Below are 15,187 nucleotides of genomic sequence, written 5' to 3' on the forward strand. Positions count from 1 at the left end.
GAGTGGCAGTATTATTTAGTTTTAAGTCAAGAAGTTTGTCATTTTAACCATACAGCTGACTCAGTGCATAGTGAAATGAAACAGCATATAAACAGAGTTTTATATGAGTAGTGCTTTAAACATACACTATATTGCCAAAAGTATTCGCTCACCTGTCTTGACTCGCATATGAACTTAAGTGACATCCCATTCCTAATCCATAGGGTTCAATATGACGTCGGTCCACCCTTTGCAGCTATAACAGCTTCAACTCTTCTGGGAAGGCTGTCCACAAGGTTTAGGAGTGTGTTTATGGGAATTTTTGACCATTCTTCCAGAAGTGCATTTGTGAGGTCACACACTGATGTTGGACGAGAAGGCCTGGCTCTCAGTCTCCACTCTAATTCATCCCAAAGGTGTTCTATCGGGTTGAGGTCAGGACTCTGTGCAGGCCAGTCAAGTTCCTCCACACCAGACTCTGTCATCCATGTCTTTATGGACCTTGCTTTGTGCACTGGTGCACAGTCATGTTGGAAGAGGAAGGGGCCAGCTCCAAACTGTTCCCACAAAGTTGGGAGCATGGAATTGTCCAAAATGTCTTGGTATGCTGAAGCATTCAGAGTTCCTTTCACTGGAACTAAGGGGCCAAGCCCAGCTCCTGAAAAACAACCCCACACCATAATCCCCCCTCCACCAAACTTTACACTTGGCACAATGCGGTCAGACAAGTACCGTTCTCCTGGCAACCGCCAAACCCAGACTCGTCCATCAGATTGCCAGATGGAGAAGCGCTATTCGTCACTCCAGAGAACGCGTCTCCACTGCTCTAGAGTCCAGTGGCGGCGTGCTTTACACCACTGCATCCGACGCTTTGCATTGCACTTGGTGATGTATGGCTCGGATGCAGCTGCTCGGCCATGGAAACCCATTCCATGAAGCTCTCTGCGCACTGTTCTTGAGCTAATCTGAAGGCCACATGAAGTTTGGAGGTCTGTAGCGATTGACTCTGCAGAAAGTTGGCGACCTCTTCGCACTATGCGCCTCAGCATCCGCTGACCCCGCTCCGTCAGTTTACGTGGCCTACCACTTCGTGGCTGAATTGCTGTCGTTCCCAAACACTTCCACGTTCTTATAATACAGCTGACAGTTGACTGTGGAATATTTAGGAGCGAGGAAATTTCACGACTGGATTTGTTGCACAGGTGGCATCCTATCACAGTTCCACGCTGGAATTCACTGAGCTCCTGAGAGCGACCCATTCTTTCACAAATGTTTGTAAAAAACAGTCTGCATGCCTAGGTGCTTGATTTTATACACCTGTGGCCATGGAAGTGATTGGAACACCTGATTCTGATTATTTGGATGGGTGAGCGAATACTTTTGGCAATATAGTGTAGATGTAAATTCAATATGAGTATGTGTGTGTGTGTGTGTATGTGTTTTCAGTTCAGTCTGGTTATTGGTATTGAGAAGTCTGATGGCTTGGGTAAATTGTACAGGCTGGTTCTGAGGGCCCGAATCCTTCAGTACCTTTTTCCCAGGTGGCAGAAGGGTGAAGAGAGTGTGTGGGGTCATCCACAATGTTGTTGGCTTTGTGGATGCAGTGTATGGTGTAAATGTCCTTGATGGAAAGAAGAGAGACTCTGTTGATGTTCTCTGCTCTCCTCGCTATTTGTTTTAGGGTCTTGCGATCAGAGATGGTACAATTCCCATACCAGGCAGTGATGCTAAGCCAGGTTGCTCAGGATGCTCTCAATGATCCCTCTGTAAAATGTGGTCAGGATGGGTGGTGGGGGTGGTCTTTCCTCAGCTTTTACAGAAAGTAGAGACCATGCTGGGCTTTCTTGCTGATGGAGCTGGTGTTAAGTGACCATATGAAGTTCTCTGCCAGGTGAACACCAAAGAATTTGGTGCTCGTGGCGATATTCACGGAGGATCCATCAATGTTCACTCTCTGCTCTTCTGAAGTCAACAACTATCTCTTTTGTTTTGTCAACATTCAGAGAAGCATTACTGGCTGTCAGGTCTAGTGAAGATAGCAGCAGGGTCTTCGTAACGATAGGTGTGAGTGCAATGGGATAGTCATTGAGGCAGGACTCCGCAGACTTCAGAATAGGGACGATGGAGGTACTCTTTGTAGGTAGGCATGTAGGGTGCTGCTCAGAGAAATGTTGAAGATCTCATTGAAGATATCCACTAGTTGTTCTGTGCACTCTACCAGGAATGTTGTCTGGTCCAGCAGACTTCCATGGGTTAACTCTGCATAGATTTCTCTTCACATCAGCCTTGGTTAGACAGAGCACCAGGTCGTTGGGACGAGTAGTGGTTTTCCTCACAGCCACGTTGTTCTGCACCAACATAGAAGTTGGTCAGCACATCAGGAAGGGACACATCACTGTCAGGTAGTGAACTTGACCTGTAGATAGTGATCCCCTGTATGCCTTGCTACGTGCACCGGGTGTTGCCACCGTCACAGAAGTGGCTGTGGATTCTTTATGCATGTGTGTGCTTTGTCTTTTTGATGCCTCGATGTAGCTGGTCACTGATGCTGTGTACTCCTCCAAGTTGGTGGAATAGCTGATGGTTACAGCCTCTCAGTGCATGCAGTCAATGCACTCAAAACAGTCCTGAAGAGCAGAGATGGCTCCTGATTTTTAGGTTTTAACCTGCTTCAGAACTGGCTTAGAGCGTATGGAGAGTGGTCTGTATGCTGGAATTAGTGTAATGAATATGTGGTCTGAGTAGCCAAGGTGGGGGCAGGACTCTGCACGGTACACACTTGGGATGTTTGTGTAAACAAAGTACAGCATGTTTGCCCTCTAATTCCACATGCTTATGGAATTTATGGAGCACTGATTTAGGATTTGCATGATTGAAATCTCTGACAATGATTGATAGTTGTTGGGGTGAGCATTTTGCAGATCAATATTTGCCCCATAGATTTCACAAAGTGCCGTCTTAGCATTTGCGCTGGAGGGAAGGTACACTCCAATGAAAACAGACTCCACAAGTGATGAGCAGTAATTAGAAACAAGTACAGGCCTGGTCTATTCAGCAAGCTGAAATTGTGAAAATTCTCCAGCACATCATTGTGCAGGTTGGCTGTCGCATGATTTCTGTACTGTATTAGCGTCTTTTGGTCATATATGAACACCGCTTTTTTTGGTGTCCATGTACCGTGAAAAGTAAAGCAAAAAACGTGAATAGCACCATTTTGGATCTAGAGTGGCCTCTGCATGCTACTTGCCACATTTCCATCTTGTCCATAAAGATGTAAGTGCCACAAGAGCCAGCTTTTATAATTCTTGAGTAGGTTTGTAGTAAGTATGTATCTGTCATGCACATTTGTTTGGATATCAGAAAATCAGAATGGCTTCTTTAAGCAAATATTGAATTTTCAGCCAAGGGCTCATATTTCAGTGGATAAGACAGAACATGAATTTGACATTATCTCTGAGAAGTATCCCTTTGAGAATCATCTCGGAGTGCACAGCTTTTTTGGAACGTTGAAATAAAAGCCAACAAAACTAAAGAAAGCTTAAATCTTACAAAACATCTGACAGCTATATTTAGTAAAATATCAATATCTAAAAAGTAGATATTTGGTAATTGCTTGGTAATTCCCAGTTTCAAATATCCAGCATTACTTAGAATAACATAATATGGAGACACTGATGCAAGCAACCTTTTTGCCACTTGGTTGAACTGACGGATTAACCAAGCTGATGTTTGAATAGTTGTTGTTATTGTTATTATTATTATTATTATTATTATTATTATTATTATTATTATTATTATTACATATTATTATCACCATTATTATCACCATGATTTGTTTTAAAATAAATAAAAATATTAATAAATAAAAATATTTAGAAGACCACTTTTATTTTCTTTGTATTTACATGGACAGGCTTACGGAGGAGACGGATTTTTCCAGAGACTCAAGCGTGTGGCCTATGATGCCAGATCCACCATTATGGTGAGTGATTACCTCAATTAATCATGACATGACAAGTATGGGTTGAATTTAGTTAATATCTGGATACCATTGTGTAAATCTAAATCTAAGTAAATGTCTTTCTCTGGACAATTCTCAGTGACTGAAATAGATTTTATTCCCTCAAAATACCAGTGTTCAAATAACACATGCCTAAATTGTCAAATAATTGCTGTATTCCCTGAGACAATATGAGGAAGAAACCTTTAAAGAATCCTTGAAAGGAACCAAATTGGAAATCAACAGAAATTAGGATATTTTTAAAAGGGGTTTGGTTTGCTACTGTAACAGAAACGTTTTGGGAAGGGCAGTATAGGCAAGTTCTGTGGGATCATATGGTGATCCAGTTATTGCAGTAGCAGACGAAAATGTACATTTTACACAATAATGTGGCAAAGTGCATATATCATGTCTAAGAAAGTTTTTAAGTGAGTGTGGAAATGTGACTATATTTTCTATATTTAATTCAAATATTAGAATGAGATCAAATGTGACCTCCATTATGAGTGTATCCTATTACCTTCTGATTAGCCCTACAGAATTTAGGATGGACACAACTGCTGTTCTCAAAGGTAGCTTTTCAATCAATTCAATTTTATTTCTTTTAACAATGAACATTGTCTCAAAGCAGCTTTACAGAACATAAAAAACAAAAAACATAGTGCAAAAAATAGATGTTAGACAAAATCATCCCTAGTGAGCAAGCCTGAGGCGACTCTAGCAAGGTAAAACTCCCTTAGATGGTATGAGGAAGAAACCTTGAGAGGAACCAGACTCAAAAGGGAACCCATCCTCATTTGGGTGACACTGGAGAGTGTGATTTATAAATTATTCTAAACACTATAGAGTGTGATATGAACAATGTCCTTTCTGCAATCGTGTACAGTCAGTAGTGTGATTCAGATACAGCATATGTAGAATGTAAGTGTGTGAATTAATTAGGAGGTTGTTGTCATCCTTGAAGTCCACATAGGGTTGGCAGTGTTTTTGGTTTTTTTTACCCAAATCCTCACGAAGCAGAATCTAGAGCTGGTCTGTCTCTGGATGCCTCAGGATCCTCACAGGGTTGGCCTTTGTCTACTGGAGCTAGCACAATCTCCAGATGCCTCGGGATGGGTAGAAAAAGGAACAGGTGGAAAGGAATTAGCGTAGCTGCCGTTCATGTTATTAGCAGCACTCTATGATAATGTGCATTTGATCTGATGTACTCTAGTACAAGGTTATGGGATGAATTATGTGTATGCCAGGCTAAAGAGATATGGCCTTAATCTATGTTTAAACTGGGAGACTGTGTCTGAGCTCCATACACTCTCAGAAAGGCTATTCCAAAGTTTAGGAGCATGGTAGGTTGTAACGTGTTAGAAGACTGGCTAGATATGTGGGAGCTGAACCATTTAGAGCCTTGTATGCAAGTAGTGCTGTAATCAATTCTAAACTGAACAGGTACCCAATGCAGGGATGATAATATTGGGGTTATATGTTCATATATTCTTAACATAGTAATAACTCTGGCAGCTGCATTCCGGACTGTAGCTTTTTTATTGCAGATGCGGGACAACCACCTAGTAATGCATTACAGTAGTCCAGTCTGGAGGTCATGAATGCATGAACTACCTGTTCTGCATCAGATAAAATGTTTCTAATCTTGGCAATATTTCTAAGGTGGAAGAAGGCTGTTTTTGGTTAAAGCATCATTAGCATCATCTATACATGGATATTAAAGTCTCCTACAATCAACACTTTGTCAAAATTAATCAATAGGTCTGACAGTAGATATGCAAAATCAACGTAGGGCCCCGGGGGTCTATATACGGTGGCCAGAGCAAGATATAGCAGGGATTTATGATGTATATCAGTGAGTGCAACATTACGGATAAGCACTTCGAATTAGTTAAACCTGGGTCCTGTTTTCTGAGTAACAGTAAGAAAATTGTTATAGATAGTTGCAACACCACCTCCACGATCACTCTGACAGGGTTCATGCTTATAGGAATATCCTGATGGAGTAGACTCATTCAGACCAGTGTATTCATTTGGTATAAGCCAGGTTTTGGTAAGGCAGAGTGCATCAAGGCTATAATCTGAGACCATTTCATTAACAATAAGTGCTTTAGGTGCAATGAATCTAAAGTTGAGAAGCCCAAACTTTAGAAATAGTTTTTGTTTGCTTATTTAGCTGTTTTATGGTGATTAGATTATTTCGAGAACTTTTAACGAAATTATTCTTTGATCTCACTATTTGAACATGCACAGTTTCTGTAGGACGAGCTATGTGTGCACTTGTATCAGTATGGTGAGTTGAACCGTGGCTATTACAAGTGTGATCTAAGGTATGGCTCACCAGACAGATGGTGCGTAGTGTCCTGGAAATGTTGTCTGAGAGGTACACAAAGGTAAACAACTAGGTTTAAAATGAAATCTGCAAATTCATGTTTCTGTTAAACACTGTGTATACATTAACTCCTGACCAGTAATAGTTTCATTAAAAATAAGTGCTTCAGATGAAAGAAATCTAATATTTAACAATTCTAGCTTCAGATCAAAGGCAATGACAAATGACAATCGAGCTCAATGGCAAATGACAATCGAGCTTAATGGCTAATGACAATCAAGCTCCACGGTGCCAGGCGGTGAGCACAGGACCCGCTAGAGGACATTGGGCCCTCAGGCCACCCTCATGAAGTCTGTTTCTGATTGTTTGGTAAAAGACATTCACACCAGTGTCCTACTGGAGGTCATATTTTAGGGCTCTGGCAGTGCTCATCCTGTTCCTCCTTGCACAAAGGCAACCGGCCCTGTTGATGGGTTAAGGACCTTAGGGCCCTGTCCAGCTCTCTTAGAGTAACTGCCTGTCTCCTGGAAACTCCTCCATTCTCTTGAGACTGTGCTGGGAGACACAGCAAACCTTCTGGCAATGGCACATATTGATGTGCCATCCTGTAGTAGTTGAACTTGCCTGTGCCACCTGTGTAGGGTCCAGGTATCACCTCATGCTACCAGTAGTGACACTGACCCTAGCAAAACCAGTGAAAAACAGTCAGAAAAGAGGAAAAAATGTCAGTGGCCTCTACTTGTAAAACCATTCCAATTTTGGGGGTCAACTCATTGTTGCCCATCTAGTGCACCTTTTGTTAATTTCTTTAACACCAAAGCAGTTGAAACTGATTAGCAGCCTCCACTGGTACTTAACTGACCAGATCAATATCCCAGGGGTTTAATTGGTTTGATGCTATACTCCAATTAAAAAGTGTTCCTTTAATTTTTTGAGCAGTGTATATATATAGAAAAGGTATGTTCTCCCCAAGCAAAACTGGCAGAAATGTGAGATCAGGAATGTAAAATGTAAATAAACACGAGTGAAATAAATTACTTGAAACACCAAAGTTAATTTTTGTAAAGCATGTATCTATATGGGTTGTCCTTGACACAGTACCGCTGTGTTGGTCACTAAAAGGACCTGAGAAGTACTCATTTAGCACATGAAGACCTCATGTTTGAGATCTTTATGATTTTTATCTACCCAGTCAGAATGTAGTGCATATTATAGAGAATGTTATAGAGTCCATTTAATCAGTTATTTAATATTTGACTGAAATTGGGGCAAAAGGTTACTTTGGTTGAAGAAAATAACAAAATGCACACAACAAAATGATGAGCCCCTGACTCATCTTTTAATGTGATTGTAGCTAGTTCAGAGAGTTCAGAACAGTGGAAACAACAGGCAGACTCTCTCATCTCATCTCTTCCTCTTTTATCTCTGCCACTGCTCACTTCTTCATTATTATAATTCAGCATAGGTCCTTACCACTTACTTCCTTCGACTCCACCCTCCATTCTTGTATTGAATTTGTTGTATTGCACTATTGTGCTAACATTTAAGTTGACTTTTACTGTGTGGACTAGGTTATTTCAAAAGCATGGAAGCCATCAGCCAAACCCAAATGTATGTATGGTAGCATACACTTTACAGTATTTGCAGTAATCAAAGTTTTTTAGTATGTGGTTGCTTTAGTGTTCTGGGTAAATTGGTGAAAAATAGCTGCCTCTGGTGTGATTTGCCTGGCCCCTATTTGTAGTTTATTTTAAATGGATAGCAGAGGCAGAAACATGTTATTGACCTTGTTCTTCATTGCAGTAGAGTGCAACCTAAAGTTCCTTGCAAAAGTATTCAGTCCCCATTGAGTTCATCAGATTTGTCTGGATAGCAAATGATTAATACACATTCTTCCTGTCAGTAATTTTTGTAAACTCATGTTATCTTACACTGAAGCCAAGGTCAAAATTAATTATTGTTATTAAAAATCTAACAAAAAAAAAAAATGACCTGTGAAATTTTAAAGCAGCTTCCAGCTGATTAAACCCTCCTAAGTTGAACTGTTATTGAAGATACTGCCAATATGAAGGAGAGGAGTATTAAATGAAGACTAAGAAACATTCGCAGGAAATTAAAATGTAAAATATAAAATTTATAGCTTAGGAACAGGGTGTCAGATTATGTCTAAAAGGTTGGACATCCCAGTAACCACTGTCAGTTGAATTAAAATGTATTTGTATAGTGCTTTTTAACAGTGCTTTTAAAGCTTCTTTCAAGAATCTTTAAAAATTAAGAACAAATTTTATAAATTGTAAACATTTAATTTAGATTTGTTCTGAATGAGTAAGCAAGAGGAAACAATGGCAAGTGAAAACTTTGAGACAAAATGAGGAAGAAACCTTGAGAGGAACAGACTCAGAAAAGAACTTGCATGCATATGGGTGACACCAGAGAGTGTGTTTATAAATAATGTATTTTCTATAGCTGTATATAGTCAAGTGAAATTGTGTAACCAGGAGCTTTTGAGCAACTAAGTATGAGCACAGCTTAATTTCTAAACTATATTTTTAACATAATTTATCATTATAGAGTTAACATATTTTCCTGCTTAAGCCATCAAATGTTTAATGATGGAGACCCTTTCACAAAACTAACCCTACCAATAGTAGTTCAAGGCCACCACCCTGGTCTCCAAGTGGTACTCCACAGCAGTCTCATGTATCTTCAGGAAGTCCATGTGGGGCCATCCTCAGCAGCAGTGCACACCCTCAAATTGATGAGGCTGCAAACCAGAAGTAGGATATCTGTATGGAAAATGCAGGTCCAGAGAGCAGAAGCGGTCAGGATCACTGGGTTCTTAGAAGTTTCATGAGTAGCTCGACCGAACAAGAGAGGGACACAGAGAGACAGTATTATGCATGAAATTGTTAAAGACAATGTTTTGTGGGCAGAGTGCAAACAGGGACTCCAGAAACACTGTATAAGACTGCATAACTAAAAGAAAGAGCCAGAAGAGGATGCAGACATGTGGGCGTCCTTGTACGTAAAGCGTCCAGCCACTCCACTGTCAGCAAACCTGAGTCAACATGCAAGAGTAGGGGTCAACAACATCTAAACTTCCCTGCTATAGCTTTTACTACTTAAGGTACTGTCTACAGTACCAACAAATAGATTGCACCTTTTGATTGAAGTAAGTGTGATGGATCATTAAAAAAAAAAAAAAGTTTGCTCACTTACTGTGACACATTTAGTGCTTTATAGGTCAGTAATATTATTTTGTAATCAATTTGAAATTTGACTGGGAGCTTGTGCAGTGTGGGTACAATTAGTGATGTGTTAATATCTTCTGGTTCTAGTTAGGACTCTAGGTGCTGCATTTTGAACTAACTGGAGTTTGCTTATGCACCTGCTGGAACATCCAGACAATAGGGCCTTGCAATAGCCAACATAAAAAAGGTAACAAATGCATGAACTAGTTTTCTACACGAGCTTCAAATGAAAGACTGGAATCAATGATGATAAAACAGAAAGTTCACCCAGAGTTATATATGATCAGAAAGCTTACTTCTGGCTGCAAGTGATCCTTGTACAAGCACTTCTGTATTGTCAGAATTAAGTAGGCAGAAGTTGGCATTCACTGTCCTTCACACATTCTTCAGCTTTATTAAGCTGGTGCCTCTCATCTGGCTTTGCTGAAACAAATAACTGTGTCAACAGCATAACAGTGTAAAATTGTACGATGTTTATGAATAACTTTACCCAGAGGTGTTTTATATATATATATATATTATTTTTTTTTTTTTTTTTTTTTATATATATATATACACACTATATTGCCAAAAGTATTCGCTCACCTGCCTTGACTCGCATAAGACTTAAGTGACATCCCATTCCTAATCCATAGGGTTCAATATGACGTCGGTCCACCCTTTGCAGCTATAACAGCTTCAACTCTTCTGGGAAGGCTGTCCACAAGGTTTAGGAGCGTGTTTATGGGAATTTTTGACCATTCTTCCAGAAGCGCATTTGTGAGGTCACACACTGATGTTGGACGAGAAGGCCTGGCTCTCAGTCTCCGCTCTAATTCATCCCAAAGGTGTTCTATCGGGTTGAGGTCAGAACTTTGTGCAGGCCAGTCAAGTTCCTCCACACCAGACTCTGTCATCCATGTCTTTATGGACCTTGCTTTGTGCACTGGTGCACAGTCATGTTGGAAGAGGAAGGGGCCAGCTCCAAACTGTTCCCACAAAGTTGGGAGCATGGAATTGTCCAAAATGTCTTGGTATGCTGAAGCATTCAGAGTTCCTTTCACTGGAACTAAGGGGCCAAGCCCAGCTCCTGAAAAACAACCCCACACCATAATCCCCCCTCCACCAAACTTTACACTTGGCACAATGCAGTCAGACAAGTACCGTTCTCCTGGCAACCGCCAAACCCAGACTCGTCCATCAGATTGCCAGATGGAGAAGCGCGATTCGTCACTCCAGAGAACGCGTCTCCACTGCTCTAGAGTCCAGTGGCGGCGTGCTTTACACCACTGCATCCGACGCTTTGCATTGCACTTGGTGCTGTATGGCTCGGATGCAGCTGCTCGGCCATGGAAACCCATTCCATGAAGCTCTCTGCGCACTATTCTTGAGCTAATCTGAAGGCCACATGAAGTTTGAAGGTCTGTAGCGATTGACTCTGCAGAAAGTTGGCGACCTCTTCGCACTATGCGCCTCAGCATCCGCCGACCCCGCTCCGTCAGTTTACGTGGCCTACCACTTCGTGGCTGAGTTGCTGTCGTTCCCAAACACTTCCACGTTCTTATAATACAGCTGACAGTTGACTGTGGAATATTTAGGAGCGAGGAAATTTCATGACTGGATTTGTTGCACAGGTGGCATCCTATCACAGTTCCACGCTGGAATTCACTGAGCTCCTGAGAGCGACCCATTCTTTCACAAATGTTTGTAAAAACAGTCTGCATGCCTAGGTGCTTGATTTTATACACCTGTGGCCATGGAAGTGATTGGAACACCTGATTCTGATTATTTGGATGGGTGAGCGAATACTTTTGGCAATATGGTGTATGTATATATTTGTATTTGTATATATATATATATATTTACATCTACAAACTGATAATGATCAGTCAAATAAGACATGCTACAGGAGAGGGCTGTTGCCTTAACTTAACAACATTCTATGGACTGTCAAGTAGAATATGATAATTGGTGTCAACAACTCAAGCAACACCAACAAGGAGACACAGCACTCAAATCAAAGGCCAGTAGAAGGTCATTTACCACTTTAATCAATGCTGTCTCTATGCTGTGATGAGGCCTATGGGGCTCTGTTGCTGCTGGTGTATCTGTTTGAAGAAACATGTAGGTAAGGGATTTTGTGCATTTTGAAGAAGTGAATAATAAGTGAAACTAAATTATTCACTCACAGGGACCGAGACATTCCAAACACTTATCTGATGTAATAATATTGTTAGTTATCAAATTTTCTGTTTTTAACTTAATAGTCTGTTTTTTTGACTGTCTTCAATTAGGTTGGAGGGATATACTGATCTAACAGCCCTAAGATATTTTCTGTAGATCAGGAGGCTCTCCTTTCACCCTACTTAAAAATAGTATGAGTTTAATTTGATATAATTTTTGTTCTAATTTGTGTGTAGATGCATATTTTATACAATGCCACATTAATGTTTCATAATGTATTACATTACTGTGTCTCTGTGTGTTTGTCTCAGTCTGTCTTCCGCAGTTCTCCAGTCCTGGCCTGTTTCCTCTTTGGCTTGCCATTAGGTGTGATTAGCCTAATGTGCTATGGTATATGCACAGCCGAGTCAGATGATGAAGCAGAGCTGATAAAGCGAGAAGGACAGACAGATGAGGATGACGAAGAGGATGAACTAGATGTGGGACGGCACATGGCTGCAGAACTCAAGGACTTAGGAGAGGACAATGAGGCAGAAGAAGAGCAAGTTGAAAAGAGTGCAGCAGATAAAAAGCTTGATTAACGCTGGGGAGGTGCATGGATGCAAAGGAAGATGACATTTAATGCAAACATTAAACATTTACTCAGTTTCAGATTTTTTAAACACCCCTGAACTCTGACTTACTGCTGTAGGGTTTAAAAGGTGAGTTTGAAAAGTGATTTCCTTTTTTTTCTTTTTCTTTTTTTTAATTTACATCTCTTTATGAAATTGTAGCTCTGAAGTTCATCTAAATCCAAATGGATTGTTTTTTCTGCTTGGCATAAAGAGGATTAAAAACTGATTATTGAGTAAGCAAATCGTAAAAGTCCCCTTTCATCAGTCATTCTGTTATATGCCAAACAGGTCATTCTGTTTAACGTTTTAGTCCAGGACTTGTTTATACATGTCCTCTGTGCAGATTGCCTTTGCTTTGGTTTGCTGCTTTGGTGTTGTTGATAGTTATCTTAGCTGTAGATATTGTCTATAGTTTGCCCATTTTCTAGCTCTGGTATGAGATTTGAACACAAAGTCTCAGGATAGGACTTCGTATAATGTCCCTGCTAAAAAGCAAAACGCAAAGTGGTAATATGCTAAAAACAGAAAAAGACATTTGACAGGTTTGTCAAGCATCTAACTATCATCCAGTCATGGTTTCTGTGTGTGTGGTAACAAACCGAGAGACTGATCAAGATATGCGAAGGTATTTTGAATCAATGTTACATGTGATGTAAAATAAATTAATGGGGCCTTTACATACAGGCTCAGCTTATGTCATTGCCATGCAAGCAGGTGTATTTTAAGCTAGTTTTGAGTCTGGGTTTTCCATTATTTTATGCCCAATTGGTGAATATAGAAGTAGTAAGATATCTACTTTATTCAAAATTTTGTACTCTCTAAATTTTGTATTACCATTTTCAGTACAGTTAAAGTTAATTGTACTTTTCTTATGAAGCATTATTTATGGTTTGAGGGGCAGTTAATGCTAAAGCCTTTTTTGAGAGATCTTTAATTTAACAAAGATGTCTTCACATATTAGAACAGGTTAATTAATTTAAAATGTTTTAAATATTTTTTTTGACCAAGATCTTCCCATCTGTGTATATGAATTCAGTCTATATCTGTCTGTTCTGAATGCCTGTATGTTATGCAAATGTCATTGCACTGCATTTTAGATTTAGATTTACAGTATGCACTGAACACACTGGGAATATGAAGTCCAGTTACTCCCTGCAAAAGAAACGTTATGACCCAAAGTTACATCTGCATGATTTTTTTTTCTTATTTTAAACAATGTTGAGAGTTTGGCTTCACTTATAGGCAATCTATATTTATCATTAAAGTCATTTGAGACTGTATTTTGTCAATGATGTGTGGTAATTTTCTGAAGTAATATGATGATGGTTACAAATATGATGGTTAAAAATAAAATCAGCATTTTGAATAACTTTTTGAGCTTTTTGGCCTTCAATCTTAAAATAGTTAAACTACCAGGCCTGAACTATTTCTTTGTATGTTATTTGGTAGGCAACATTTTTAAAGCTGACCATTAACTGTAGGGGGTTGTAAATAATTCTTTTCAGCGCCTGTACCTTTTTATATTATGTAGCTACCTGCCATCTGGGGATTCAAGATGTTTTTATGCATCCTTTAAATTTTTAAGCATCATTAAATTATAATATATAATAACATACTGTTAGAAGTCCTCTATAATAAGAAAATGCCATGTACAGCTAGTTCATAAACTGCAGTTAGGTTCACGTAAGCCATGTTTTAAGATGTCACCATTTCTTTATTAATTTATTGTGTTTGATGTTAATGGGTTTTGCAAAGACTAATTATTTGGTATGCATATTGTCTGCTGACAGAAGTCAAATAAATATGGAAATCTTTTTCCTCTTTGTCTGTTGGTTATCAGTTCATCCAGTAAAAGAAAAAAAAATAGTATATCACCGTAGTACATACATCAAATTACTGTAAATAAAGAAACAGTAAGTACTTTTATTTTTACTGTCCTAATATGTAAAAAAAAAAAAAAAAAAATACACAATGTTACTGTGAAAATAGAACAAAAAATAACGGTAAAATGTCATAATGTAATAAACAAGTAATTACCCTAAAATCAAAGGTATTACTCTGTCTAAATTACAGGTTTTGGTGATATGTTTATTTAAATTTACAACATAAAACCTTTCACCATTCAGCAAAAACATACCTTCATTTCTACAGAAATGTTAAAAATATGGAATGTGTTTGTTAAATTAGGTTGATTTCAAATTAAAATATGTTTAAATATGGGTTGAATCTGATCATTAATGTGCTATATCAAATAAAAATTATAGGCTGTAATTGTTTGGGTGTTTCTGGTGGTTTTGTGTTTGTTTATGTTGTGTTTGTGTCTGATATTGCCCCGGTTTATTTTTGTTGCTGCAACTTGTACTTCATTGAAGGTTTCACAGAAATAAACCACGTTGTTTATTTAAGTGCTTTGGAGATGGTCACAAACATATTTTGTAGATATCTATCGTTTATGGCTCATTAAAGCCTGAGTTCTTTTAAGGAAATATTACGTCAAATGCTCTAATATATTTTATAGTGCTAGTTGAGGTTGTTTCCCACCCGGTGAACGGAGAAAAATCACAATCAGTTGCGGCTGTTAACTGACAATCTGCTAATGTGCTAATGAGACTCGTTGAGAATGCTCCAATCACATGAGGTCAAATATATAAAAATAAAATTGATTCGCTTACAAAACTGGGAGGGTTCAAGGACAATTTGAAACAAGCCAATCAGAGCTCAGCCTCAAGTCACGTGCTTTTCAAAATTTTACGGACCAACACACTCGTTTGTCCGGCGTCGCGCACACATACACGTGAACGGAACAGTTTTGATTTTTTTTATTTTAAACAAATTATTAAAATAAAAA

General features: G+C 39.1%; 1 protein-coding gene across 6 annotated transcripts in view; it reads left to right on the top strand.

Annotated features, from left to right (window-relative positions):
- Positions 1–13,619, top strand: part of tmx3b (thioredoxin related transmembrane protein 3b) — a 58,991-nt gene extending 45,372 nt beyond the window's left edge. For 4 of the 6 annotated variants that reach the window (XM_058375772.1, XM_058375773.1, XM_058375769.1 and 1 more), the window contains 2 exons: positions 3,893–3,961; positions 12,037–13,619. In XM_058375772.1, the coding sequence (XP_058231755.1) occupies positions 3,893–3,961; positions 12,037–12,306 (339 nt within the window). In that variant the 3' untranslated portion in view covers positions 12,307–13,619. The remainder of the gene's footprint in view (positions 1–3,892; positions 3,962–12,036) is intronic. The other 2 variants (XR_009203257.1, XM_058375771.1) reach the window with 2 other exon arrangements.
- Positions 13,620–15,187: the final 1,568 nt, after the last annotated feature.

Source organism: Hemibagrus wyckioides, linkage group LG23, assembly GCF_019097595.1.
Source record: "Hemibagrus wyckioides isolate EC202008001 linkage group LG23, SWU_Hwy_1.0, whole genome shotgun sequence".
NCBI lineage: Eukaryota > Metazoa > Chordata > Actinopteri > Siluriformes > Bagridae > Hemibagrus > Hemibagrus wyckioides.